General features: G+C 38.7%; 1 protein-coding gene across 4 annotated transcripts in view; it reads left to right on the top strand.

Moving 5' to 3' along the window:
- TTC27 (tetratricopeptide repeat domain 27) overlaps positions 1–27072 on the top strand; it is a 198691-nt gene that overhangs the window by 90583 nt on the left and 81036 nt on the right. For 3 of the 4 annotated variants that reach the window (XM_035272835.3, XM_078349512.1, XM_078349513.1), the window contains 2 exons: positions 14606–14701; positions 17398–17520. In XM_035272835.3, the coding sequence (XP_035128726.2) occupies positions 14606–14701; positions 17398–17520 (219 nt within the window). The remainder of the gene's footprint in view (positions 1–14605; positions 14702–17397; positions 17521–27072) is intronic. The other variant, XM_078349511.1, reaches the window with a different exon arrangement.

The following is a 27072-nucleotide window of genomic DNA, read 5'->3' as shown; positions in this document are numbered from 1 at the left end:
TGAGTTATCTGTCCTCAGGTGTGAACTGTCTTATATGTTCCTCTCAGCCTTTCTTTTTCACGTGTACTCCTTTTTCTCAAATGGTTGATGATTGCCAAAGCTGATTGTGTTGATAGTTAGCACAAGTCCCCTCTGCAGTGGTGTGGGTCTCATTGTCTTAGATGCTTTTCTCCTGAATGCAGGGCTGACTGCAGACTCTGCACTGTGACATGCCAACTAGCAGTCGCCTGTAGGGTTGGCATGGGTCTTGTCTCTCAATCTTCCCCTAAGGCTCTGAGCCGGGAATCTTAGACAACTGGGTACTCTTGCTGTTATAACAAAGATGCTTCTCCTTTTAAATAAGCCTCATACCTCCTGTTGCTTCATTCCCTCATTCTTTTCCTTCCGACAAGACATGTGAAGTCTGAGATAAGTATCTCCTAAGTGGTACAAGAAGGCAGTGTGCTTGACTGAGCCTAGGAGGCCGAGGAGGCATCCAGAGGAGCTGGTAGCAGGATCAAGATCCCAAATGAAGAGCCACGAGCAAAGGATAGAGACCCAGTGAGAAGAACCTCCTCTCAATATGGCGTCTGAAGCATTGGCCAGTGGTTCTGAGCTACAGAAGTCATAGTCTGGAATACTGGGTCACCCTCACCAGAGTGACATCTGACAGATGAAGCTGTGCATAGAGCAGTGAACTAAACAATGTATGAGATATTCTTAGATCATCAACTCAGGGAGGCTACAAAAGATACAAGAGGCTTTGCAGTGGTTAGGAGAGGCACCTAGTCATCAAGAAAAAAGGTCAGAATGTTTAAAGGATGGAATAGCAGGGTCAGAAAGAGATGCAGCAACCCAGATAACAGGTATTGAGCTTGACTGTATGGGAAACTTATATTAGCTCTGCATCAAATATATTAACACAGGACCTCCTTTATACCCCTAGACAAGAGCAAGACCTTAGGTCAAAGCAGCTTATCAAAATTGCCCTCTGCATGTGGTCATAAAGAAGAACACTGGGCAGGAATGCAGTAGATTGGGGCAGAGAGCTAGGTTATGAAGATCATCTCAACTTGAGAATAATTATGTAAGTAAGTGTGTGGTTCTCTCAAAGTGGTGAGGTTATGACTGCAAGAAAGAAGCTAACAGACACAACAACAGGAGGTAATATTTATTTACTCTAAGCTGGAGACAATACAGCATGATCTCAGATGCAGTACCTAGTACCCCAGTACCCCAGAGTTTCCCATGCAGACATCCAGGGATAGAGGACACCTCCCTGTGGAGGCAAAGTACCAGAAGCTCCCGTTGGTGTTCTCACAGCGGGGAAAAGATGGTTTACGCCCACCTGCCACCTCCCATCCCCAGCCAAATAATGATCATGAGGGTAAGTCTCTCTCTCAGCAGCCCAGGCTTCTGACCTGTCTTAGCTCCATTCTAGGTTTTTATGAGAGAAGGCTTTCAGAAGTCTTAGTTTTATCCTATAGCCAATAATAGTACATAATATGTGAGTTATGCTACTTTAGGATCTTCACTTCTCAGGTAGACTGCTCCAACACTCCTCACTTTCTCTCTTTACTGCTGACTGTCCTCTCCCCGTTCTTTTTGGCACCATCACTGAAAAATCAACTGACTGTATGTGTATGGTTTATTTTTGGACCCTGTGTTGTCATAGCTGTATTTTAGCATTTATTAATTCTATTATGCTCTATTTGGAAACCTTTCCTTAATGACAGCTGGAATATGAACTTCTTGAGGGATCAATTTCTATATTTTACTTATTTTTGCATTCTCAAAATGAGCACTCAATGGATGTTTGCTAAATGATGAATTAGAAAACTAGAATTTTGAGTTACTTACTTATTAGCAGGACTAATTGAATGTTAGCTAAAATAAAGACTGTATTTTCATCTGGCACTCCAATAATTTGAGAGCTGTAGAGGTCAGCCTTTCTGATATCATTCTAGTCCAAATTTTTACTTTAGTGACAAGCCCCGATGCCAAAGCTAACAGGAACAGAATAGTCACTATGATTACCCTGAGGTTAACATAGGCTATTAATTCAGTCTGGTTGGTTCTGTTTGTTCAAGGGAAGGAAAAAGAGATGAAGCCATGGCAGTTTTTCTTATTGGGTTTCCTAAAAAAATTGTGAATTGATGGTTAAATCACTACCCCGTGTGTTCCTAAAAAGTAATAAGAGCCTGGAGTTCATGAATTAACTCCTTAATTTGCTGGGAATTTGTTCACTCTATTTTTTAGCATAGCAGAAGACAAAGCTTTCCTTTATATGATGAGCTGGTCATTTATTCTGTATTAGACTTCTCTCTCGTGTGTTAGTGTCGCAGTATATTCATGTGCTCTATTGTAGTTTCATGTATCTTCTTCACAGAAGTACATCCACATGCATTATACTTGGCACACTTGGTATTGGCTTTGATCTGTAACTATCTGTGTGAGTAGAGAATCTCCAGCTGCCATTATGGAGTCATTAAAGAAGGACTGGGAAGTGGAGTGGAGCACACGATCTAGTCATTTAAGCCGATCCTGGCTGTATTTGGTTTGCCTGATGAGTGGGTATGGCTTCAAAATTTGAAACATTGCGTTTGATTTTCATGCTTATTTTATATGCTTATTTTAAATCCATCTAAATGTAAGGTGCTTTTAATGGACAGATTGAAGTTTAGGGCTTTTCATGACTCTTGATCTTCTGTCTCAGTAAAAATTAAGAATTTTTAAAAACAGGTCTCAGCGAGGAGTCATTTAGTTGTAAGGAACAGAAAATCAATTCAAACTGGCCATAGAAAAGGAAATAAATTGGCTATTATAACTGAGAGTTCTAGGGATACTTCAGTCTCGGAGATAGCTGTATTCAGGGGTTCAAAAAGACCATCAGGCCTTTCTTTTTCTCTCTTTTCCCATCCTCATTCTTGTATCTTTGCTTTTCTTCACCTTTTTCAGTATTAAGAAGGTTGTTGTCACAATAGCACCAGATTTCATTATCCATAGAGTTCATGATTCAAGAGGAAGAGAAATCACAACTGCTATGGCCAAGATTGTTAAGCTTCCTCACCTTATGTGTGTTTTACTTTTCTTTCTCTCTTTCTTTTCTTTTCTTCTCCTCTCTCTCTCTCTCTCTGATTTAGAAGTCCATGCTTTTATCCACTGTGCCCTACTTTCTATGGAAGCTATGAGAACTTGCCTACAAAGGAAACATGGTATCAGTAGAAGACTTGGCATCATCTGTAGGAAAGGAGTGGAATGGACACAAACAGGAGGAAGTGAATAGAAGCTTTTGTGAGAAAGGTTTAGGTTGCAGAACTCAGTGTCTTAAGGCCTACAATTAAAGTGTAAGGGGAGGGAAATGGAGTGCACACAATCTCAGGATATAGTCCTGTGTGGGAAAAGAACATGAAAATGGACAAATGAAATTGGCTTCTGATAAGGCCAAGAAAGGGGGCTGCGCAGAGGGACACTGGTGGGCTGAATCCAGGATATGAGCTTCCTTCTCAGGAAAGAAGTAGAGGGGTAAAAATTACGCACTGACTAGTTTATAGATAAGTGGGATAAGAGTGTGACAAGTAACACACAACATAACACACTTAACTATAGTGATACTAAAAAATAAAAGCCCCAGATAGTTACAGAAAAGTGAAAAGGGGTAATAATAAAATAATGTATTAATGGGATGAAATAAAATATACTCGCTTAAAGCACACGTTCAAAGGCACTAAATAATAACTTTAGTCAGATTCCAAGGAGGAACAAATTTAAGTTCTTTGGACAAGGTCCGATTATGTTGGTTGAATTCATGCTTTATTTTCCCTGAGATAACACTCTGCATACATCTTAACATCCTTACACAGCATTTTCCAAACTTGCTGAACGTATGTACCAGCTCCTGGGGTGCTTGTTAAAATATAGATCTTCAGCCTAGCCCCCAGAGATTCAGAGTCAGAGTGTTGGTGGTGATTTTGGGCATGTTTGGGAAATGCTAACCGTAGGGAGAGGTAGCCTGTTGTTCCTTAGCATCTCCAGATGTTTTTCTCTCTCCCCAAGTACACATAGAACAGAGGCCAAATGGGTATATACCAAGCTCCGGGGTACAGTGCTATGATTTAATGGGCTGAATGCCAGCAGGAACCTTTAAGGTGTTATTAAGGGCCAACTATCTGGGACCAATTGAAATTGAGCTTGCTTAGAGTAGGTTCTTAACTTAGAATAGCTTAAGGCTTACAATTAGACTCAGCTACTTTCTCTCTCTCTCTCTCTCTCTCTCTGTCTCTCTCTCTCTCTCTCTCTCTCTCTCTCTCTCTCTCTCTCTCTCTCTCTCTCTGTCTCTCTCTCGTCTCTCTCCCTCTCTTTCAGGTAGGGTGTTGCTCTATCATTCAGGCTGAAGTGTGTGGCATAATCATAGCTCACTGCAGCCTTGGTTCTCGCTTAAGGCCTATAATTAGATTCAGCTCGCTTGCATGCCTTTCTTCCTTCCTTCCTTCCTTCCTTCCTTCCTTCCTTCCTTCCTTCCTTCCTTCCTTCCTTCCTTCCTTCCTCTCTCTCTCTCTCTCTCTCTCTCTCTCTCTCTCTCTCTCTCTCTTTCTTTCAATAGGGTCTTGCTCTATCACTCAGGCTGGAGTGCAGTGGCAAAATCATAGCTCACTGCAGCCTCAACCTCCTGGTGACAAGCAATCCTTCTGCCTTGGCCTCCCAAAGTATTAAGATTAAAGGCATGAGCCACCAGCTGACATACATAAACTTTTTTTTAGAAAGGTTAATACTAAGAGTGTAAAACATTCACTCAAGTTTTAATAATCAATAAATATTTGTTGTTATTTGCACTCATAAAATTTGCAGATTGTAAACAGGTCGACTTGTGCTCTCATTAAGACACTAATGTCTTAAGACACCAAGCAAGGTCCCCTGGTGAAGTTTTGGGAGAAAATTGGAGGTGGACTGTGGGGAAGGCATAAGAGTTTGTACTTTTACTAATCCTAAGGCAGAAGTTATCAAATATGGCTGTGGATCCTGCAAGTCCTCAAACCATTTCAGAGTGTCCATGGGTCAAAACCATCTTCATACTAAGGGGACTGAGATATTGTTTGCTTTTTCACTGCGTTGATACTTGCATATTGGTGCAGAAGCATTTGGAGGGCAGGGTAGTCAAACTCCTGGCCCCTTTGTCCAAATCACGGTAGTGGCATCAGACTGTGCAAGTAGTCACTGAATGCTTCCTCACCACACAGTTTTTCATTTTTTTAAATACAGTTGTGTTTACAAATGTCTTCGATGAAATAGTAATTATTACTTTGTCATCTTGACCCTCAAGAACATGCCTTTTAAAAATACTATGTGACAAAATGGAAAGTACAAAATACTTGTGCCGTATGCTAAACTATAATGGCTGTCTCAGGAAGAAACTTTTTCCCATAGAACATTATTTTTACTTGAAAGGACTATCGACAGATAAACTGGTTATTCAGACTTGGATATTTGGTGGAAATTAAAATAAATAAATAAATGAAGTAAGTTCATCACTTCAAGGAAAATAATTGACAATGTTTGTTACAGTATTAGTCTGTTTTCATGCTGCTGGTAAAGACATACCCAAAACTGGGTTATTTATACAGAAAAAAGGGTTTAATGGACTTACAGTTTCATGTGGCCAAGGAGGCCTCCCAATCATGGTGGAAGGCAAGGAGGAGCAAGTCACATCTTACGTGAATGGCTGCAGACAGAGAGCTTGTGCAGGGAATCACCTCTTTATAAAACCATCAGATCTTGTAAGACTTATTCACTGTCATAAGAACAGCATGGGAAAGACTAGCCTCCATGATTCAATTACCTCCCATTGGGTCCCTCCCACAATGTGTGGGAATTCAAGATGAGATTTGGGTGGAGACAGACAAACCATATTATTTTGCCCCTGGTCCCTCCAAATCTCGTGTCCTCACATTTCAAAATCAATCATGCCTTCCCAACAGTCTCCCAAAGTCCTAACTTATTTCAGCATTGACTCAAAAGTCCACAGTCTGAAGTCTCATCCAAGTCAAGGCAAGTCCCTTTCACCTGTGAGCCTGTAAAATCAAAAGCAAGTTAGTTACTGCCTAGATACAATGGGGATACAGGCACTGGGTAAATAACAGCCATTCCAAATGGGAGAAATTGGCCAAAACAAAGGACTACAGTCCCCATTCAAGTCTGAAATCCATGGGGGCAGTTAAATCTTAAAGCTCCAAAATGTTCTCCTTCGACTCCATGACACGCGTGATCATGTTAATGCAGGAGATGGGTTCCCATGGTCTGGGACAGCTCTGCCCCTGTCACTTTGCAGGGTGCAGCTTCCCTCCTGGTTGCTTTCACGGCCTGGCATTGAGAGTCTGCAGCTTTTCTAGGCACACAGTGCAAGTTGTCAGTGGATCTACCATTCTGGGGTCTGAAGGATGGTGGCTTTCTTCTCACAGCCCCACTAGGCAGTGCCCCAGTGAGGACTTTCTGTGGTGGCTCTGACCCCACATTTCTTTTCTGCACTGCCCTAGCTGAGGTTCTTTATGAGAGCCCCATCCCTGCAGCAAACTTCTGCCTGGATATACAGGCATTTCTACACATCCTCTGAAATATATGTGGAGGGTCGCAAACCTCAGTTTCTTGACCTCTATGCACTAGCAGGCTTAACACCAATAGAAGCTGCCATGGCTTGAGATTTGCACCCTCTGAGGCCATGGCTCAAGCTCTACATTGGCCTCTTTCAGTCATGGCTGGAGGGGCTGGGATATAGGGCAACAAGTTCCTAGGTGGCACACAGCACAGGGACCCTGATCCCAGTCCACAAAACTACTTTTTCCTCCTAGACCTCTGGCCCTATTATGGGAGGGGCTGCTGTGAAGACCCCTGACACCCTGGAGACATTTTCCTCATTATCTTGGGGATTACCATTCAGCTCCTGGTTATTTATGCAAATTTCTGCAGTTGGCTTAAATTTCTCCTCAGCAAACGGGATTTTCTCTTCTGTTGTGTTGTCAGGCTGCAAATTTTCTGAACTTTTATGCTTTGCTTCCCTTATAAAACTGAATGCCTTTAATAGCACCCAAGTCACCTCTTGAATGCTTTGCTGCTTAGAGATTTATTCCACCAGATACCCTAAATCATCTCTCTGAAGTTCAAATTCTGCATATCTTTAGGCCAGGGGCAAAATGCCTCCAGTCTCTGTGCTAAAACATAACTTTGGAACTTTGCTCCAGTTCCCAACAAGTTCCTCATCTTCATCTGAGACCACCTCAGCCTGGATATCATTATCAGCATTTTGGTCAAAGCCATTCAACAAGTCTGTATGGAGTTCCAAACTTTTCTACATTTTCCTGTCTTTTTCTGAGCCATCCAAACTGTTCCAACCTTTGCCGGTTGCCTAGTTCCAAAGTTGCTTCCAAATTTTTAGGTATCTTTTCAACAGCACCCCCCTCTACTGGTACCAATTTACTGTAATTAGTCTGTTTCACACTGCTAATAAAGATATACCCAAGACTGGATAATTTATATAGGAAGAAGGGGTTTAATGGGCTTACAGTTTCATGTGGCTGGGGAGGCCTCACAATCATGGTGGAAGGCAAGGAGGAGCAAGTCACATCTTACATGGATGGCAGGCAAAGAAGGAGAGCTTGTATAGAGGATCACCTCTATAAAACCATCAGATCTGGTGAGGTGTATTCACTATCATGAGAATAGCACAGGAAAAAATTGCCCCTGTGATTCAATTACCTCACACTGGGTCCCTCCCATAATTTTGGGAATTCAAGACGAGATTTGGGTGGGGACACAGCCAAACCATATCAGTTACCAATGATGAAATTTTGAACTTACAAGAAAAAAATGAGAATTTTGGAAAACCTGTATCTGCAACTATAAACTTCATAGTTTCCTAATATCAACTATTGAGGCAAGACTTTTCTGATGAGATTGGTGGTGATATTAATGCATGGAATTTTAAAAACTTTTGTGAAATGTTTCAACATTGGGAAGGTCAGCTCATTTTCCAAAGGACCAGTAGTGCATGATGTTACACAATCAGTATTCAAAGTCAGGATTGACTAGTCAGTACTTTTTTGTTTGTTTTTAGACCAATGGATTTTAGTGTAACAGAGTATTTAATGTAACAAAGAAAGTTCATTGATAGGATTTCAAATTCCACATTACAAATAACCTTTAAGAAACCACCATATGTTGAATTTTGGTGTAATATCAAATAATAAATATTCACAATTAACTGAAAAAGCTACTAACATACTCTTTCCTTTTTCAATTACATATCTGTGTGAGGACAGATTTTCTCCATAAACTTCAAACAAAATATATTGCAACAGATTGACTGCAGAAGCAGATCTGAGAATCCAGCTGTCATCTATTAATCCATTAAAAAGATTTGCAAAATTGTAAGCCAGTGTCACTCTTTTCAAGATTTTTTTGGTTTTGTTTTGGAAAAGGTAGTTATTTTTCATAAAAGCATGCTATTTTTGTTAATGTCATAGATTTATTTTCTTTTTAAATGAATTAATGAAATTTTAATTTTTTCTTTATTTCTAATATGATAAATATTGATAGATTATAATTCACAGAAAGAAAAGCTTTGAGTCCTTCAATAATTTATAAGGGTTTAAAGGGGTCTTGGAACTAGAGGGTTGAACTGCTGACCCAAGGTGTGACTGATTAAGGGGATGGCTACATGGTAACCATCTGGGCCTCCTGAGAGGACTGCCTCGTAGTGTTCATCTCTTCAGCCTGTAATCACGTAAAGGGGATCTAGGTTCTTCCATCTCCCATTAGTAGACACAGTTCCTACCAGCCCACACCCTAAAGTCTGTCATTTCTGAGGCAGAAGCAATAACTGAGCATTTCCTTGATCAGGCCACACCTTGTCTCCCATATTACTGGATTTATGTGTAAATAAGACAGTTAAATAGAGTTCTCAGTATTTTTCCAATCAGACACTGCTTTCAATTTTCACAGATCTGACATTGATCACGTAGTTATAATAGTAAGTTTTAATGAAGTGGCCACCTGTTGTCTTTGGAGTCTAACAGGCTCACCTATTTCATGCCCTTGTGACTTCGGGCAAGTCATTTTTATCTCTCAGAGCAACAGTGTTCTATGTATCAGGAAAGACTGGGTTCACAGTAAGTTTACTCATTGTGTTGATACTAGGTGTATTAACAGTTTTGTTATACTCCCTGTTCCCATTGGCAATTTTCTTGGGCTTGGAGGTTTGAGATGGCAGTGAGCTTGACTAGTCTATTTGTAAATCACAGCTGAATTGACTGTAGACTCTTGTTAGAGAAAGCTGTTCATCTCAACTGTTTTGGATTATATACATATTTTTATAATAAATTCCATCTTCACACACACACATACACACACAAACACACACACAAGTACAAAGATTGCACAGAAAAGCCAGTATAAAGTCATTTGGCATATGATCAGTCATAACTTTTAGATTATCAGCTAACTTCTACTGACTCTTCAGAAAGCCAATGAACACGTAGATGTCTTGCTAGTGAGAATGAATAGCTTTCAGGAAAAGGGTAGGTCCTTTGAGACTGTCTCTCCTCTTGAAGATGTGTGCTATACTTTTAGATGAGAACACATAAATAAGCCTAAATCATACCAGACATTGTTCAGAATTATTCTTTTATACTAAATCATTCTCCATGTGCTATTTTTAAAATGTAGTTTTGGTCTTCTCTAGTTTTTCTGGGAAATTCCTTTTCTGTTGAAAACAGAGCATTGAAAGGAGAGGGCACATCATTGCTTTCATGGGTTTTATTCCCCATTCCATAGAGATCTCCCTTGACCTGTGATACTGTGGCTCCTGGAAGATTTTGGAATTGTTTTTTTTAAAAATTATTTATTTATTTTTAAATTGCATTTTAGGTTTTGGGGTACATGTGAAGAACATGCAAGATAGTTGCATAGGCACACACGTGGCAGTGTGATTCACTGCCTTCCTCCCCTTCACCTTTATCTGGCATTTCTCCCCATGCTATCTCTCCCCGACTCCGGGAATTGTTATTGCATGGGGTTAGGGGGTCTTTATGCGCAAATACATATTCTCAAAGGACACTGAAAGTATAAATGCCTTTAGGTGAAGTTTGGGCGAAAATAGCATTAAAAGGGAGTCTTAAAATTTGAAAAGAGTCATGTCACAGTAGTCTACGCAACATGAAGTCGCCTCTGGTGTATTCAGCCCCTACCTCTGCACTGGTATGGAGAGTTATTGCTTCTGCCTCAGAAATGACAGACTTTAGGGTGTGGGCTGGTAGGAACTGTGTCTACTAATGGGAGATGGAAGAACCTAGATCCCCTTTACGTGATTACAGGCTGAAGAGATGAACATTACGAGGGAGTCCGCTCAGGATGCCCAGATGGTTACCATGCAGCCATCCCCTTAATCAGTCACACTTTGGGTCAGCAGTTCAACCCTCTAGTTCCAAGACCCCTTTAAACTCCTATAAATTATTGAGGGACTCAAAGAAAAGCTTTGAGTCCCCAGGGAGCTCCTCACTCTCTGCTTGTTATCTTTCCATTTATTCACATCTCTTCAGTCAGATGCCTAGATTAGACTCCGTCTTGCTTTAAACCTCCCTTAATGATTGGTTTAGGGTATATTTGCTGCTTCTCCCTCTCTGTCCTTTTTTGACATTATCATCTTTTCTTAAAGACCACCACCTCCTACCAGTTTTTATTTATGACAAAGTCCTATGACTTTGAGGTGTAAAATTAATGAAATTTAGAAACTGGAAAGAGAAAATGGGTAAGTGAAAGGGTAGGACACACTGCTTTGGAGACCGTATACGTAAATTTCTGGGCATGTGTGAAAGCTTTCGAGGTACTTCTTTCTCATGGAGCACATTGTTTATGTTCCCATCCTGCACATAAATACCTCAGTAGTAGTGAGGCTTCACTTGCATTCAGTTCCATTCAAACCCTACTTGACATTCTTCCATTGTATTCTTCCAGACTATTTGGGCACATTTGCCTCTACTCAGCGAACGTAATACTTGTGTTCAGCCAATGGTGCTTAAGATTAATCAACAGACCTTCTGAAATGCTTGAAGTAAAACAAAATACTCTTTTGAGAAAGCCATACTCCTAGAGTGTTGGAAATACAAGTATTGCTTAAAAAATCATCTCATAGATAAGTGCCATTATAGTTAAACTACTTGCTTGCTGGAGGTAGAACAAGGACATAATCCAAGTGGCTTCACTTGCCACCACTGATTTTTCCCATTTATTGTACCTGTAAAGGACTCCAGTTCAATTGAATATGATGGAATTATTTCAGACTGAGTTGCTAGAAATAATCCTGCTCTGAAAAACCTAGAGATGTACTGTAACAATGTCCCCGTATTTTTAGTGAATTAGCAAATAAAAAAAGAGTACTTTGGATCCAGTAGAGGAAGCAGGCAAATAAGCAGTACACCCATCAAGACTTCTTCTTATTTTTTTTTAAGATGGAGTCTCGCTCTGTTGCCAGGCTGGAGTGCAGTGGCGTGATCTTGGCTCACTGCAACCTCCACCTCCTGGAATCAAGCAATTCTCCTGCCTCAGCCTCCCAAGTAGCTGGGATGACAGGCCTGCGCCACCACACCTGGCTGATTTTTGTATTTTTAGTACAGATGGGGTTTCACCATGTTGGCCAGGTTGGTCTTGAGCTCCTGACCTCAAGTGATCTGCCCACCTCAGCCTCCCAAAGCACTGGGATTACAGGCATGAGCCAAGCCTTACTTTTGTATATTAATTAAATGTTCTTAGTTTTCACTGATAGTTAAATTTCATGTAGATGCTTGTCATGCCTAAGGTAGGAAGAAATATTTTCTGTGCAGGAGTGAAAATAGGCTAGAGTTCCGTTTGGTGTGTATGTGTGGGGTTTTTGCGTTTTTGTTTCTTTGTTTTTCGAGACAGTCTCACTCTGTTGCATAGGTTGCAGTACATTGATGTAATCACGGCTCGCTGCAGCCTCCACCTCCTGGCCTCAAGTGATCCTTGCTCCTTAGTCTCAGCTGGGATTACAGGCAAGCACCACCATGCCTGGCTAATTTTTGTATTTTTCAGTAGACACAGGGTTTCGCCATGTTGGCCAGGTTGGTCTTGAACTCCTGATCCACCTGCTTCAGCCTCCCAAAGTGCTGGGATTGCAGGCATGAGCCACTGTGCCTGGCCCCCTTTTTTTATTCTGAGACAGGATCTTCCTCTGTCACCCAGGCAGGAGTGCAGTGGTACAAACAGCTCACTGCAGCCCTGACCTCCCTGGGCTCAAGTGATCCTCTTCAGACTCCTGAGTAGCTGGGCCCATGGACCCATACCACCAACCCTGGCTACTTCTAAAAAATTTTTTGTGGAGATGTGGTCTTACCATGTTGCCCAGGGTGGTCTTGAACTCCAGGGCTCGAATGATCCTCCTACTGTGGCCTCCCAAAGTGCTTGGGGTGGCACCCAACCTAGAGTTCTCTTTGTAATCTTTATCATGCATGTAACTTAATCAGGTTTTTGTATAGGGGCTTACTCATGGTATCCAGCTCAAATGATTATTGGTTTTCTGCACTATCTTCAGTGGTCTTTGCCATTTTGGAGAGTGTCCGAGAATTGTAAGAGACACTTAGATACTCTGAGATCATCCAAAAGTATCTGAGAGTATCTGAAATATGTAATAAATCTGTTTATTAATAAATGAGTAAAAAATATTTACCGAGTACTTTATGCTTTAGCTAGTTGCAGTAAATACAGCAAACAACATGAGTTTTATTAGGTGTTAGTAAAAGTAAATTTTATAATGTTGCTTTGGTTTTTATTATTAATAGATAGCATTAGTTACTGTTTTCTTTCCCAAAAAAACTGTATTGATAAAAAAAGTGTCCCTTCTTTATGAAGTAATTTGTTCCCCTTTTATGAAGTAATTCAGTGATCTCTTTATTTATGTATTGTAACCATATGTATGCAGCCAGAAGTTACTCTTCTCTACCCTCCCTCCCACAACTAAATAGCTTTGGGCAGCAGCATGCAGTTTTTTTGCTATTAAGTTTCTGTGAAGTAAGGCCAGAAAGCTTTAAACATATTTTGACCAAGATGGTTTAGGAGTCTGGTTATTTCTCAATTTGTTCTGACTGGCTTGACTGAATAACATCTTGGATTTTCAAAGAAGTGTTGTGTAATGCGTGTTTTCTCACTTGAGCTCATACTACAAGACATTCTTAGGCTGATAAATGTATCTCCCACCCAGTGTAACATAGAGAACTCTCAGTTTAGGAGAAGTCTCCCTGCTCAGAAACTGGTCTCCCTGTCTTAGATTTTTACCAGGACATGGTAGATTCCTGTCTGTTTTTACCTTCTGAGCAAGTTTGGACTTGCTCCCTCTTTTACTAGTCTTTAAAGTTTTCCATTAAAAAAAATTAATTTTGTAAAAATTTGAAACAGTTTCCAACACCGAAAAGGTGCAAGAACAGTACAACTGTCTTTTGCATCCCAAAGTTTTCGAGAGTAAGTTGCCAACATGGTGCTTCATCATCCTCAAATATGACAAGGAAATTCTCCTGTGTAACCCAGCATGTAAAATAAAATCAGAAAATTAGCATTGACTTCTTACTACCACCTAATCCTCATAAGAGAGGTCTGTGAAAACTAGTCAACTGACAAAAAAAGAAAATTTGAATACTGCATTATAGAAAAAAGGTCATGATAATTCTCAGTTGGGAGAAGTGTACAGAAAAATATGTACACTTAATGTAAACTGAATGGCAAATCAAGAGGCAGGAGAAAATGATCATGAAAATGGGGCTGCTGTCCATGTGTTTCTCTAGCAGTTCCACGATACATCTTCATTCACTTTGATGCTGAATACATGAGCTCTTCTGTGATGGATCACTTGACCACTGCATACCACCAGCCTTTGACTTTGCAGCTCGCCCTGGTAACTTTTCTCAAAGTCAGCTATTTTGGTTTTGTTGATCTGCTTCTTGACGTAGCTTCTGAGAGTTTAGTAATTCAGTGCCATTGTAGAAATTTCAGTATATCAAAAGGATTCTTTCATGTAGGTGGGTTGCAGCTGCCCACTGCAGTATTTAGATGGTCTCACATGAATGAATGTCTAGCCTTATTGCTCTGTTACTGAAGAATGAGAAAAGTTGCTCTCTGTGATCAAATAGGTTACCCTTTCCTTTCCTTTTATTCCTGAGCAAATAATCCTAAATAGAGTTCTACATATAATTTTTCTCTGATTTATATTATAAAATGCCAAAGTGGCATTATGTTGTGAAATAGATAGCTAAAGAACAGAAGAAACTAAAGAACAGAAGCAAAAAAGCTTATCAATAAGGCTAGCTCTTTAAAAGAACTATTATAGGAAATCTTCATTTTAAAACTTTTCCTGGTAAGTTTTTAAAGTACATTTTATATAAATGTGGATTAGCTTTAAAGTTTTTTGAACATTTTAAGAAATTCAAGAAAAAATTCACATATCCTATCACCATATCAAAATGACTTAAGTTCTTTATTGTTTATATGTATATTTGTATAACTCTTATAATCAGGACTTATTTATATTGAAAGTTATACATATAGATTCTGATTGTGATATATGTTCTTTAAGGCTCTTGCAGACCAATTTGAAGATAAAAGTACATCTGTATTGGAACGCCTAAAGATTTTCTATTGCTGTCAAGTACCACCTCATTGGGCCATTCAGGTATTTTTGTTGTTTGTCATTGGGTATGGAAAATTCTTGGTATTAGAAAGGTAAATGCATTATAAAATGATGATGTCAATTTATGTTTGAATTTTCAAATATTTTGCTGAAGATAGTAAATGTATCTACCTGGCCATTGCTAACTACTTCAAATTGCTTTTTTTGATTAAAGTGATATTAGACTCATAAAACATTTTTAAAAGAACTGAAAACTATATGAAATAGAATTCTAGAAATTAAATAATAGGTGAATCATAAATGCTTGCATTTTCAAAGTAACTCTTTTTTAAGGGATGAGGTCTTGCTTTATTGTCCAGGTTGGAGTGCAGTGGCTATTCACAGGTGTGATGATTGTGCATTATAGCCATGAACCCCTGGGCTTAAGCAATCATTCCTGCCTCACCCTCCTAAGCAGCTGGGACTACAGATATGTACCACTATGCCTGGCTTTGAAATAATTTCTTATATTAAAATTATTTTGAGGACTTTCTGCCAAAGAATGAACCTTTTAACAAAGTTGTTTACAAAAAGCAAACAAAAGCATTTATTTGATATACTTTATGTTGTGAGATACCCATGACTTCTCTCCTCTTCCTGAGGGTATGAGAATACCTACTATAGCTCCTACTGCCACATGGTGGGGTGGGGATTCTGGCCTCTTGTACACATGGTTCTCCTGTATTATAGGTGTAGTTCCCAATTTTGTAAAATTTTAGCACTGAAAATAACTTAGCCTTTCCAGTGTTGATCATGCAAGTGTACGTGAACTAGGTTTCTACTTCCTCACTTTTAGTCTACTTTACCTCCTTTCCTTTGCTTTTCATTGGGTTGTGATTATACCAGCTAATAACAACCAACTTTTACTGCATACTTAGTATGATGCATACATTTTATTCTACATTCCACACATATTCTTTTATTGCAACAATTTAAAAAAATATCTGTTTTGCACGTGAGGAAGCTAAGTCACAGAGAGGTTAAGTGGAGTCAGATGGTGCCTGTCAGGGGATTACAGATGATTTATCTGCTATTGTAATTTTAATCAGCTCTCTGTCCTCTCTTTCATGGATCATACACATTGAGAGTTAGAATCACAAATGCTAATCCACCATTCAATTATTCAGAGTCTCAATTATAAGACTTCTTAGAGTAGGTTATATGTTCTTAAACACAGGGTGAACTAGGAGGTTTATTACGCATTGGAGTTCGTTTTATATATTGAAGGAATCTCAATAAAACATACACAAGTGAAAAAGCTTTATGATGTCTCAAAAGGAATAGCTTGTTCATAAGAATGTGTCAACAGCTGGAATTTTTTAGTGCGTTTTTGACTCTGAAATTTGTTAGGTGCTTTATATTATGTGGCTTGGTGGATAAACATTTCAGACTGAACTATTATGTTAGATTGTGTCTGTTGAGGGTATTGAACAGAAACATTAGGAAACTTAAATACTTTTCAAACTGAATTTAGGCCAAATGCTTATCTGCGTAGGAGGCTGTGGATTTCAGGATCTTCAGATAGTCAGAGAAGGATCCTTTTTCTTTAAGAAGTTGATTACTTTTTTTTGCATCATAGGGAATAATGATATCTTTATATATTATTTTAAAGATTGAGAAATAACAGAACAGTTTATTATAAAAAGATAATTAGTCTCTACCACTAACTAGCCATATCATCTTGGATGTCATCAACTTTTTCGTCTGTTAAATGAAGATACTGTATTGCTCACTGCATAAGCACTAAGATTTATTCCAGCTCTCATGCTATGTTGAGTTTTTGAAATGTCTAATTATATTCTCTAAAATAGCCAAATTCTCCTATTATATTTTCATGGGTTACTGATGTATTGGAGCATTCTCAGTATTTATTTTGAAAATATGTAGCTTATAATTTTTAGATGTATTTTATTTACTTTCTGATATTGTCAGTCCTGGACTTTCTGGACTTAACTCTTAAATATATTGAATTTTCAGAGTAGTAAAAATATACTTAAGGGAAAATAATACAGCTCTCACTAATATGAAACTACACCTTATTTGAACCTTACCTAATTTTTTAAACCTTTTAAATTTTTTTTCCTATTTGTGCAGGTGTTAACCCTTATAAACCATGGTATATTTGTTTTTAAATGTGTTTAACCTTCACTGACCTTAACTCAGTTTGCTCTTTTTTATCTGCCAGGGACTGGGAAATTAAGTAGCTAAGTTTGTTAGAATGTGCTTAAAATAAATCTAAGTAGCTTTCAGTGAGATAGAGCTAGATATGCCCTTATAAATAAAATTCAGAAGGGCTAATGCATAGATTTTATGTCATCTCTGTTGACTGCTCAGAGTTTTAAAAATTAATTTATTGGATCTCAGCCTTATAAATTAAAGATTGTTGTATATAGACTGTCTAGGTAAAAAATAACTATTGATTTTTGCTTTTTAAGTTCTTAGAAACCATTGGATATATTTAGTATTTTTCAACAGTTTCTATATTGTTTTTTAATTCCTTATACCGTATAGAGGCTTGTTTTCTAAAGTAAAGGTATGTATTGAATTATTACAAACTTCTAAGTAGTAGAGATTGTAGAAATTATGCATTTGTTACAATAAGTAGAGCCCTAAAAAGACAGATTAGGTATACCCACGAGAGAAACAGGAATCTCTCTTTACATCAAGAAATGTTAATTACTTTAACTTGATTTTTCTAGCGCCAACTTGCAAGTTTGCTCTTTGAGTTGGGATGTACCAGTTCAGCTCTTCAGATATTTGAAAAGCTAGAAATGTGGGAAGATGTTGTCATTTGTTATGAAAGAACAGGGCAGCATGGAAAGGTACGTAATCGTCAAGTCTGATGGACTGGTGAGAACCTTCCTTCTGGGAGCATCTTCTCATTTGTTTTGTTTTTCAAGCCCACTTTTGCCAGTATTCACTTATATTCCTTTTTTGACTTTTTTTTAAGAAAACTTTTAAATGTTTTCTCTGATTTGCATTGGGGCAGATTATTTTATATGTTTGCATGGGTATGTGTATATGGAAGAGGAAAGTGGCCTGAGATTGGGATTTCACATTTAAGAAAGACAAACAAGAGCTATGAAGACATGGCATTTTGAGTTCCTTTACTCACCTTCTCTGGTAGGATGACTTCAAAGTGAAATAATTTGAATTATTTTAATTATTAGTGAGTTGCCTGATGATTAGATGCTGTGGGCCTCAAGGGAGGTTACCTGGAGAGAGAGCAGCTGCCTTGGTTTGTATAAGAAAATCCAAAGTGTGTGGTGACCCCTCTTGAGGCAGAAGAATTTTCAAGTGTGTAATGCATATTTCATTCTACCCTTAAATTGGGTCAGGAGGGAAAATGTTGCAATATTTGCATCTGTTATTAATCAGTTGTTTTTTTCCCCTCACACATGTACAGAATATTAAGAAGAATAAGGGGCTCTGTATTGTCAGTCACTTTAAGAACTGACACATTGAGCTCATATGTTAAATTTTGGATTAAAATTTTAAAAGACTAAGTTGAGTACACAAGCAAGCAGAGTAAAGTCCACAAATTGGATAATTTATGCCTACGGTCAACCTTTTGCCATCACCCTAAAAGGAGCAATAGTGGTTCAAGCATGTGTTTTGCTTTTCCCTTTCTTTCTTTTTCTTTTCTTTTCTCTTTCTTTCTTTCTTTTTTTTTTTTTTTTTGTGATATGGGGTCTAGCTCTGTTGCCCAGGCTGGAGTGCAGTGGTGTGATCTTGGCTCACTGCAACCTCCGCCTCCCAGTTTCAAGCAGTTCTCCTGCCTCAGCCTACTGAGTAGCTGGGATTACAGGCACCTGCCACTACACTCAGCTAATATTTGTATTTTTAGTACAGACAGGGTTTCACCATGTTGGCCAGGCTGGTCTTGAACTCCTGACCTCATGATCTGCCCACCTCGGCTTCCCAAAGTGCTGGGATTACAAGCGTGAGCCATCACACCCAGCTGCATGTGTTTTTCTTAAATACTTTCCTATGTCTATTTTAGATTAATAGTGAAAGTTACTTTTCTTTCTCCAATCAATTAATGGCAGTAAAGGTGTTTGAATTGCAGTGACTTAAAGAGAAACCAGAATAAGAACAAATTTTTAATGTGGAAGATTATAGACTGGGCATGGTGGCTTACTTGTAATCCTAACACCTTGAGAAGTTGAGGTTGGAGAATTGCTTGAGCCCAGGAGTTCAAGATCAGGCTGGGCAACCAAGTGAGACCCCATCTCTACAAAAAAAGCAAAATTAAAAAATAAAAAATTAGCTGAGTGTGGTGGTGCATGCCTGTAGTCCCAGCTACTTGGGCGACTGAAGCAGGATTATTACTTGAGCCTGGGAAGTTAAGGCTGCAGTGAGTTGTGATCACGCCACTGCACTGCAGCTTGGATGACAAAAAAGATTATATAATTACAATATCTTGATTCTGGGAAAGAACCCTATAAACTTCCATTCTAGCTCCCTCCTTTTGTAAATAAGGTAAGGTTTACCTTATGATTTGCTTCAGATCACAAGCTGCTTATTGACTATTTATTTGGGAGGCAGTATGGCATGGTGGCTAAAAGCATAGCCTCTGGTCTCTGGCTGCGTGTACTCAAATGCCAGCCTTGCCCCATGCTAGCTTTGTGAAATTGGGCAAGTTGCTTTAATCTTCTTTGTCTTAGTTTCCTCATCTGGAAGCACTTAATCAATGCCTTACAGGTTTTGGTAAGATAAAGATACGTAAAGTACCTGCAGTGGTGCTTACCTCATAATGTGACATAAGTGTTTGCTGCCATTACTTGCTGTGATTCTATGAGATGTTTTTTCTTCATATTTTAATATCTCTAAGATTGGAATGTATTTAACAATTGATGGCATCTTCCATTTGCTCTAAGTCAGGTGGGGCTGTCCCGTCAGGTTGTGAATACCTGTGCATGTGAAAGTTACTTATAGCTATATTTAGGTCACGATTTCAGTTGAGTTGTGGACAGTGTCAACACTACATATTTTGTGTTTAATTGCCATTTAAAATATCTTCAAAAGGATTTCATTATGATTTGACACTGAAACAAAAAGTTATTGAATGCAAAGAAAAAGTCAGGACCAAAGTAGAGAAATGAAAACTTGGTATTACTAAAATAAACATTTGCCATTGGATAAATTGTCACAATTCCATTTCCTTTTCTTTAAAAGCAGCAACCAAGTGCTTTATGGGAGCCAAGAAAGAAAGATACCCAAAAGTAGATGAAACTTTCTTTTGTACTGAGATGTATAAAGAAAGTCTGTCATTTAAAATGTCAAGCAGTCTATTGAAGCCAGGAGGAATTGCCACATTTTTTCTGAATAGATTGAAAAGTATCAAAGCAAACAAGAGGCATTAGGTTATAATTAAAAGCATTTTTTTCTTTCTTTAACAGAGTTTGTCTTACAACTGACAGCATCTCAAATTTGATGAAATATAGTATTATATGTCTTCAGAGACTTAAATATCTTTTTAGTGCCAATTGTCTGACACTAAAGTAGTACTCAGATGTTTAACAAAGGAATGAATGGATGAATGAATATCTTGACTTCTATTCTGATGTAGTTCCCACTGCATCATTCTTTACTGTGCTAGTATTTTTACATTGGCCAAGAAATAAATAAGTAATAACTGTATATAAAAATATGGTAGTGTTTGCTGGGCGTGGTGGCTCACACCTGTAATCCCAGCACTTTGGGAGGCCAAGGTGGGCGGATCACCTGAGGTCAGGAGTTCAAGACCAGCCTGGCCAACATGGTGAAACCCCATCTCTACTAAAAATACAAAAATTAGCCGAGTATGGTGGCAGGTGCCTGTAATTCCAGCTACTTGGGAGGTTGAGGCAGGAGAATTGCTTGAACTGGGGAGGCAGAGGTTGCAGTGAGCTGAGATCTTGCCATTGCACTCCAGCCTGGGGGAAAATAGCAAGACTTTGTCTCAAAAACAAAAAAAAGAGGTAGTTTTGAAATAGTAACTTTTGAAATAAGCAAGTTGGTAAATCACAAATACTCAAAGCATATTTTAGATTATTTTTAGAAAATATTGAAAGACAAGACTTTCCTTAATTGCAGGAGAAAAAACATAATGAATCTGTCCCCTTCAGAGAAGGGATTTGACTGTGTACACCTAGGTAGTTGTGATGATTATTATTTTTTAAAATGTGCACATGACCTTGTAAGAAATTATCTGTAATAATCACAAATGCCTCTGTTTCTAAATCCTCTAGAAAATGTGCATATTTAAAATTTTAGAAATGTATAGTCATTTACTTTAAGTTTTTTGTGAGTTTTAGCCAAACACCCCCCAAAATATTGATTTTAAAAGTTGATTTTATGTATTTCATGTATCCCATAAAAGACCTCCTTTGTTGCAGTGAGCCAAGATCACGCCACTGCACTCCAGCCTGGTGCCTGGCGACAGAGCAAGACTCTGTCTCAAAAAAAAAAAAAGCTCCTTTACCTGTTTTTCTTATGCTACATTTGCAGATTTTTTAAAACCATAGACCCTAAAAAGTTTTGCTGCAAGTTAGAAGCAAATGTTTTATTTCTAAAACAGCCGTGATTCTTTTAGTATTTGGTCATTTGCCAGTAGTTGTCACCACATTTTGATTTAACTAGAAGTCTGTGAAATTTTAATCCTTGCATTTTATGCTTAATTGGCATAATTTATTTTTAAAAGGCAAATTTGGAGAAATGTTTAATTCTAATTATTGTGTTCTGGTGCTCATGTTTACACCCTGCTGTTGTAGGGTCTCAGAAATCCTCGCTTGGAAACTACCTGCCTACATTCTTGTTATTTAATGACCATAGGCAAAATAGCCAAGATTAATTTTGCTTGACCTTGGGATCAGAACTGGTTCTCATCTCATTTAGTTTTTAAAAGTTATCTGACCCACTTATATAAAGCAATTTCCCCTAGCTGATGGATGTATTCTTATTTTGTTGAGCAAATTTGATTCCTAATGAGAGACAAAGACTGAGCTGGCTTAAGCTGCTTGTGTGACGTGGTGGGGATAGAAAAGGGTTGGGACCTCTCTTGCTGTCTCTGTTTCTAGGAAGCAAGGCTTCCTTGAAATTACATGGTTGTATCTTTTATTATGCTACATTTGCAGATCATTGTAATCATGGAGTCTTAAAAAGTTTTCCTTTAAATTGCAAGTTAATGTTGTATTTCTAAATTTCTAAAATAGCTGAGACTTTTTTAGCAGTTGGTTTGGATTTCTTGTTCTGGGGCCTTTTTTTTTTTCTAACACAGAGATTCTTTATACAGTTTAAAAGATTTTCCCACAGGTTTTTACCCTATACTACAGCCAGAATGGTTTACCTAAAGATGAATCTGCCATGTCATTCTCAGTAACTTCTCTGTTGCCAGGGTTAAGTCTGAGCTGTTTAGAATGAGTGGCTTACGGATCTGTCTGTCTATCTATCTGTCTGTCTGTCTGCCTGTTAGTCTGTCTATCTATCAATGGAGTTTCGCTCTTGTCCAGGCTGGAGTGCAATGGCACGATCTTAGGTCACTGCAGTCTCCGCCTCCTGGGTTCAAGTGATTCTCTTGCCTCAGCCTCCTGAGTAGCTGGGATTATAGGTGCACAGCACCATGCCTGGCTAACTTTTATATTTTTAGTAAAGATAAGGGTTTACTATGTTGGCTAGGCTGGTCTCAGGTGATCTGCCTACCTCAGTCTCCCAAAGTGCTAGGATTACAGGCATGAGACACCACACCCAGCCTCATTTTATGATCTGGCTCCTGTTTCCATTGCCAATTGCATTTTCTCCTTTTTCTTTTACCCCTGCTTCATACCTACTCTGTCAGCCAGGTTCCACCTGAAGTTCCAGCAGAAGTTTAATAATTTGAATTAAACTACTTGTAAGTTCTTGATTTTGCAGCTCTGTCTTACCTCAGACCTTTGTAATTGTCTGTCTGGAATGTTTGTCTTTCTTTAGCTAACTGCTACTTATTCTTTAGGAGGTTGGTTTCTACAGAGAGCCTTCCCAGATACTTTCCTCCCACATTTGGTGGTGCTGTCCTACTGTGTACTCCTATAGCACCCAAACTACTCTGGTGCCCCATTTGCTGGCTCATCTGATCTACTAAATGTAAGCTGCTTAAGAACAAGACCTGTTTATATATTATTAACAGCTGTTGCCCCTAGAACCTAGCACAGTTCTGGCACATAGCAAGAAATCAGTCATATTTGCTGGATGAGTAACTCGTAAGTGATCACTGAATAATTATCTCATTGAAGCAAATCTCCATGTAAGACACTCCTTATGGATGACTCCGTGTGGCAGAAGATACTCCTCCAATGGCTGCCTTACTCTTCTCTCTCCAGAAACAAATTATGAGATCCCCTGTTCCCATTTGAGCTTTTTAACTTTGGAAGTAGAAGTAGGAACAAACCTTCAAGAATTTTGATTCTTGCTCAGTAAATGCTAAAGACAGTGTGAGCATATTATGATGTAATGCTGTTTTTTGAGGGCCTCATATGTGCTGCATTATGTATTTTATAATTGTCATATACTATTCATAACAACCCACAAAATATGGATTGTTTTTCTCACTTTACTGATTAGCATTACTAAGTGGCGGTTTTGGAATATGAGCTCAGACCTTTCTTTCCTTTATAGCCAGCACCCCTTTCTCCACACCTGCCTCCCATAATGGTTATTGTTATTCCCTTAAAAGTTGGATATTAGCTTTGTAAATTAAAACCTGTCGTGTTCACTTGATTGAGAAAAATAGGCAAAATAATTGAAAATACTCTATAAATTGGTAATGCAAATAAGAGATGATCAACTAATTGGATAACAGGGCCTGTTTTTAATTATTCTGTTTTATCTTGGACCTGGAGTATTTACATTGGCAAGTAACCTTAAAAAAATCAAGCCAGAGCATGGTGTTGTCCCACATATAACTGTAAAAAGCAAGTAGTGAACATTTGGCTCCATGAGAGAGTAAGTTGGAGTAGGCATCGCCACACAGAAGTCTAGCTGGGAGTATCTGACAGGTGGGGCATAGCGTTTTGCATTTTTCACCTCTCAGTTGCTGCTCATAGAAAAAGAATTTAGACTAGGAGCAAATTGCCATTCTGCTAAAAGGGTGGTTCTTGGTGACAGTGAAACGTGCTTTGGAGTTCTGTCAGCTGTGCCCTGTCATCTTTATGTACTATGTTGAGGACACAGAGCACCTTTCAGTGGCCAGTCTCCCTGTCTTTGAGAACCAGCCTCTACAGTAAAATCGGAATCCATTTTTGCTCCCTGCTTCAAGGTAGAAGGCTAAAATTAGACTGTGGCCACTGTTTTGTGAGTTCCGTGTGTGTGTGCACACTTTTAAAAAAAATCCTAGAGCTACTGTCAGTAGGCCAACTCTGGCTAATCGGGGAACCTTAAATTCTTAGCCTGCCTTTTCTCCACTCCCTTGGAGGAAACTTGTTATTTATTAAGCCTAATTTTGTTCTTCAGGTAGTCCTCAAAGATACTCTGCATACTTGGTATTGTCTCCAGTCTACACTTACTTTTTCCCCTTCATTTTTTATGTGGAGGGCTTCTTATAGTTATTGGTCTGCCAATTTCCCTTCCTAATATACTGACCAGATGCAAGGTCTGATAAGAACCACTCTTAACACACATTAGAATTTTAATCTTTCTGCTAATTCACAAAATTAAGGCACAGTTCACAGCAAAAAGGGGAGTGTGTTTTGATAATTAATTCTCACTCAAGTAATGTCTACGTTTTCACTGGAGGCTCAACCTAATTTTTCACCCATATTCTTTACCCCAGACCCAAGGCTTCATCCCTGCCAGGGTGCTTCCTGGAATCCTAGTAGTGCTTCGGGTAGGATCTTCCCTCCCTCAAATCTCAAATTTCCCATATAACAACTTGCAGAAAAACCATATCATCATAAATATAAATGAGCCCCAATCTAACATGTTTTTAATATATTAGTTCCTTTGCTTGCACATATCTGAAATTCTCAGTTACTTCTCAACACTGGGCTGTTTGATCAAAAAATACGCCACCAAAAAAAAAAAAAAAACCACCACCAGAATGGGGAATACCTCAAATAGCCAAAATCAGGCCATCAGTTTTGCTCCTCATTGTTTATAGTCCTAAGAAGGATTGTTTCCTAGTTATCATTATATGGTTAGAAGGGTATGTGAAATTTAGATTCTGCTATGCGACCTCTCTATTCACTAGGATAAATTTTTGTTAGGTCTGTCCTAATTTAATCATATGATGATATTCAATATTGATTTCAGCTGGAGTGTGTCACCTAAAGGAGTTCTACCCTCATTCCCAAATGGGAAGGATCTTTTATGTTTCTGTTTAGAATCTAAAATACCTTAGAAAATACCATTAGCCCTTTGTGACTTTAGTATTAGTTCCAGTTGAGTTCATCCAACGTTTATAGACTACCTGCTATACCTACTATTTGCTGACTAAGGATATTCCAAAGAGGACTAATAGAAAAGCTTCCTCCCAACACAGTTATTGTCCAATACTATAGATACACATGAGCAAATATTTTAGTATGACAGTGCTAAGACCAAAGTATGTACAGATTTAAAATTCTGTGTGGCTCTCATATTTACAGTTACATATTTCTTCTCCACTGTCCTGTTCTGAAACAAATGTCCCCTTGGTTTGTATCTTGCATAGATTCCTATCTGAGTCTTCTAGGACTCCTGTGATTCTCCACACTTTTATATAAATCTGATGTTTGGTTGAAATTAGCTTTATGTGAAAAAAATTAGTTTCGATCTTCTACTATCAGTGATTTTTTTCTCTTTGACCTCACTTTCTTGGTTCTTCTTGGCTAAGCTCTGTAATCGTCTACTTAAGAGTTGACAATAGCAATTTTTCTGTTTTTGGAGAAACTACACAGTTGACCAGTGTGATTATTTATGGAAAATATTAATATTCCTAGAAGCTCTTTCAAGACTCCTCTTCCTATAGGTAGGGCAACCTCAAATGTCTTGCTTTCCAGTCTGGTTTTCTAATGGAATGAGTTGAGGAAGAAGATAAGCAGTTTAGGGCTTACTGTTTGCCTGGGAAAATGCTGTGTACATTTTACATCTGCCTCTTTCAAACTCTCTGAGGTTGGTAAGCCAAAAATGAAGAACAAACTCTCAAAATGTTAGTTTAATTTGTTCATAGTCATACATTTTGTAAGTAGATTTGATGTTTGAACTATCTGATTAAGAACACAGACCTCCATAGCCAGGTGTGGTGGCTCCCGCCTATAATCCACATGGCGCTAGGAGTTCGAGACCACCTTGACTAACATGGTGAAACCCCATCTCTACTAAAAACACAAAAATTAGCCTGGCATGGTGGTGGGTGCCTGTAATTCCAGCTACTCGGGATGCTAAGGCAGGAGAATTGTTTGAACCTGGGAGGTGTAGTTTGCATTGAGCTGAGATCACACCAATGCATTCCAGCCTGCCAGCCTGAGTGACAAAGTAAGACTCTGTCTCAAAAAAAAAAAAGTACATACACCTCACCGATCTTCTTGTAGTTGGAAGTCTATATAATATGCAACACAATATTTTAGGGATGTGTTAAAACTCTTTTAGGGATGTGTGTAAAATAATTAACACAAACTAGCTTAAGTAAAAAAGAAAATTTTATTGGTTCATGCAACTGAAATTCTAGTAGACCTTGCATGAGAGCTCATGCAGGGGCTCAGATGATATCATCAGGACTTTGTGGCTCTGTCCATGAGGCAGACATGGTGGCCCCAGGAAGCCTAAGTTTAGTCATCTTAGTGGAAAAATACAATCAATTCCACATCTCTCACAGAAAGATTCAGTGGAAGACTGAAGGGCTTGAGTTAGGTGCCTTCTGCCCTCTCCTCTGATAGGAACTACCTGGACCATACATAGAGTGGGTTTTCCCCAGGGAAGAGGAGCTCAATTATCAGAAGATCAGGGAAGGGATGCTGAGCAGGAAAAAAAGCAACTGTGGTATCCACTGTGGGGTGGGAGTTTAATGACCTAAATCTGAAGCTGCAAGCTGGCAGCTCATGGGTGAATATAGGCCAGAGAGGCAGTTTGTTGCCTTACACAGTGTTTTGATAAAAGAAAAAAAAAAGTAAATATTTTTAGGATGTTTCATCTAAAAAAATCTAGATTTCTTGGCCTCTCTTAAGGAATTGAAAGATGTAGAAACACTGGGAAGCCAGAGTCCCACATTGGTGTCCTAACTGGTTGGAGTTGAGCAGTGGCTCTTTCCTTTAAATGCTCACCTACCAGCTGACTATACTCATTCTCAAGAATTGGCAAGAATCTCTGGGTATTTGAGGGTATGACTCTTGCTGTTAACAGTGCGGGTTTCCCTGGTCAAGTAAACAGTGGGTTATTCTGGC

This window comes from Callithrix jacchus, chromosome 14 (genome assembly GCF_049354715.1).
Source record: "Callithrix jacchus isolate 240 chromosome 14, calJac240_pri, whole genome shotgun sequence".
Classification (NCBI taxonomy): domain Eukaryota; kingdom Metazoa; phylum Chordata; class Mammalia; order Primates; family Cebidae; genus Callithrix; species Callithrix jacchus.
Note: the sequence above shows the minus strand (reverse complement) of the source record. Positions and strands in the feature narration are given on the sequence as shown.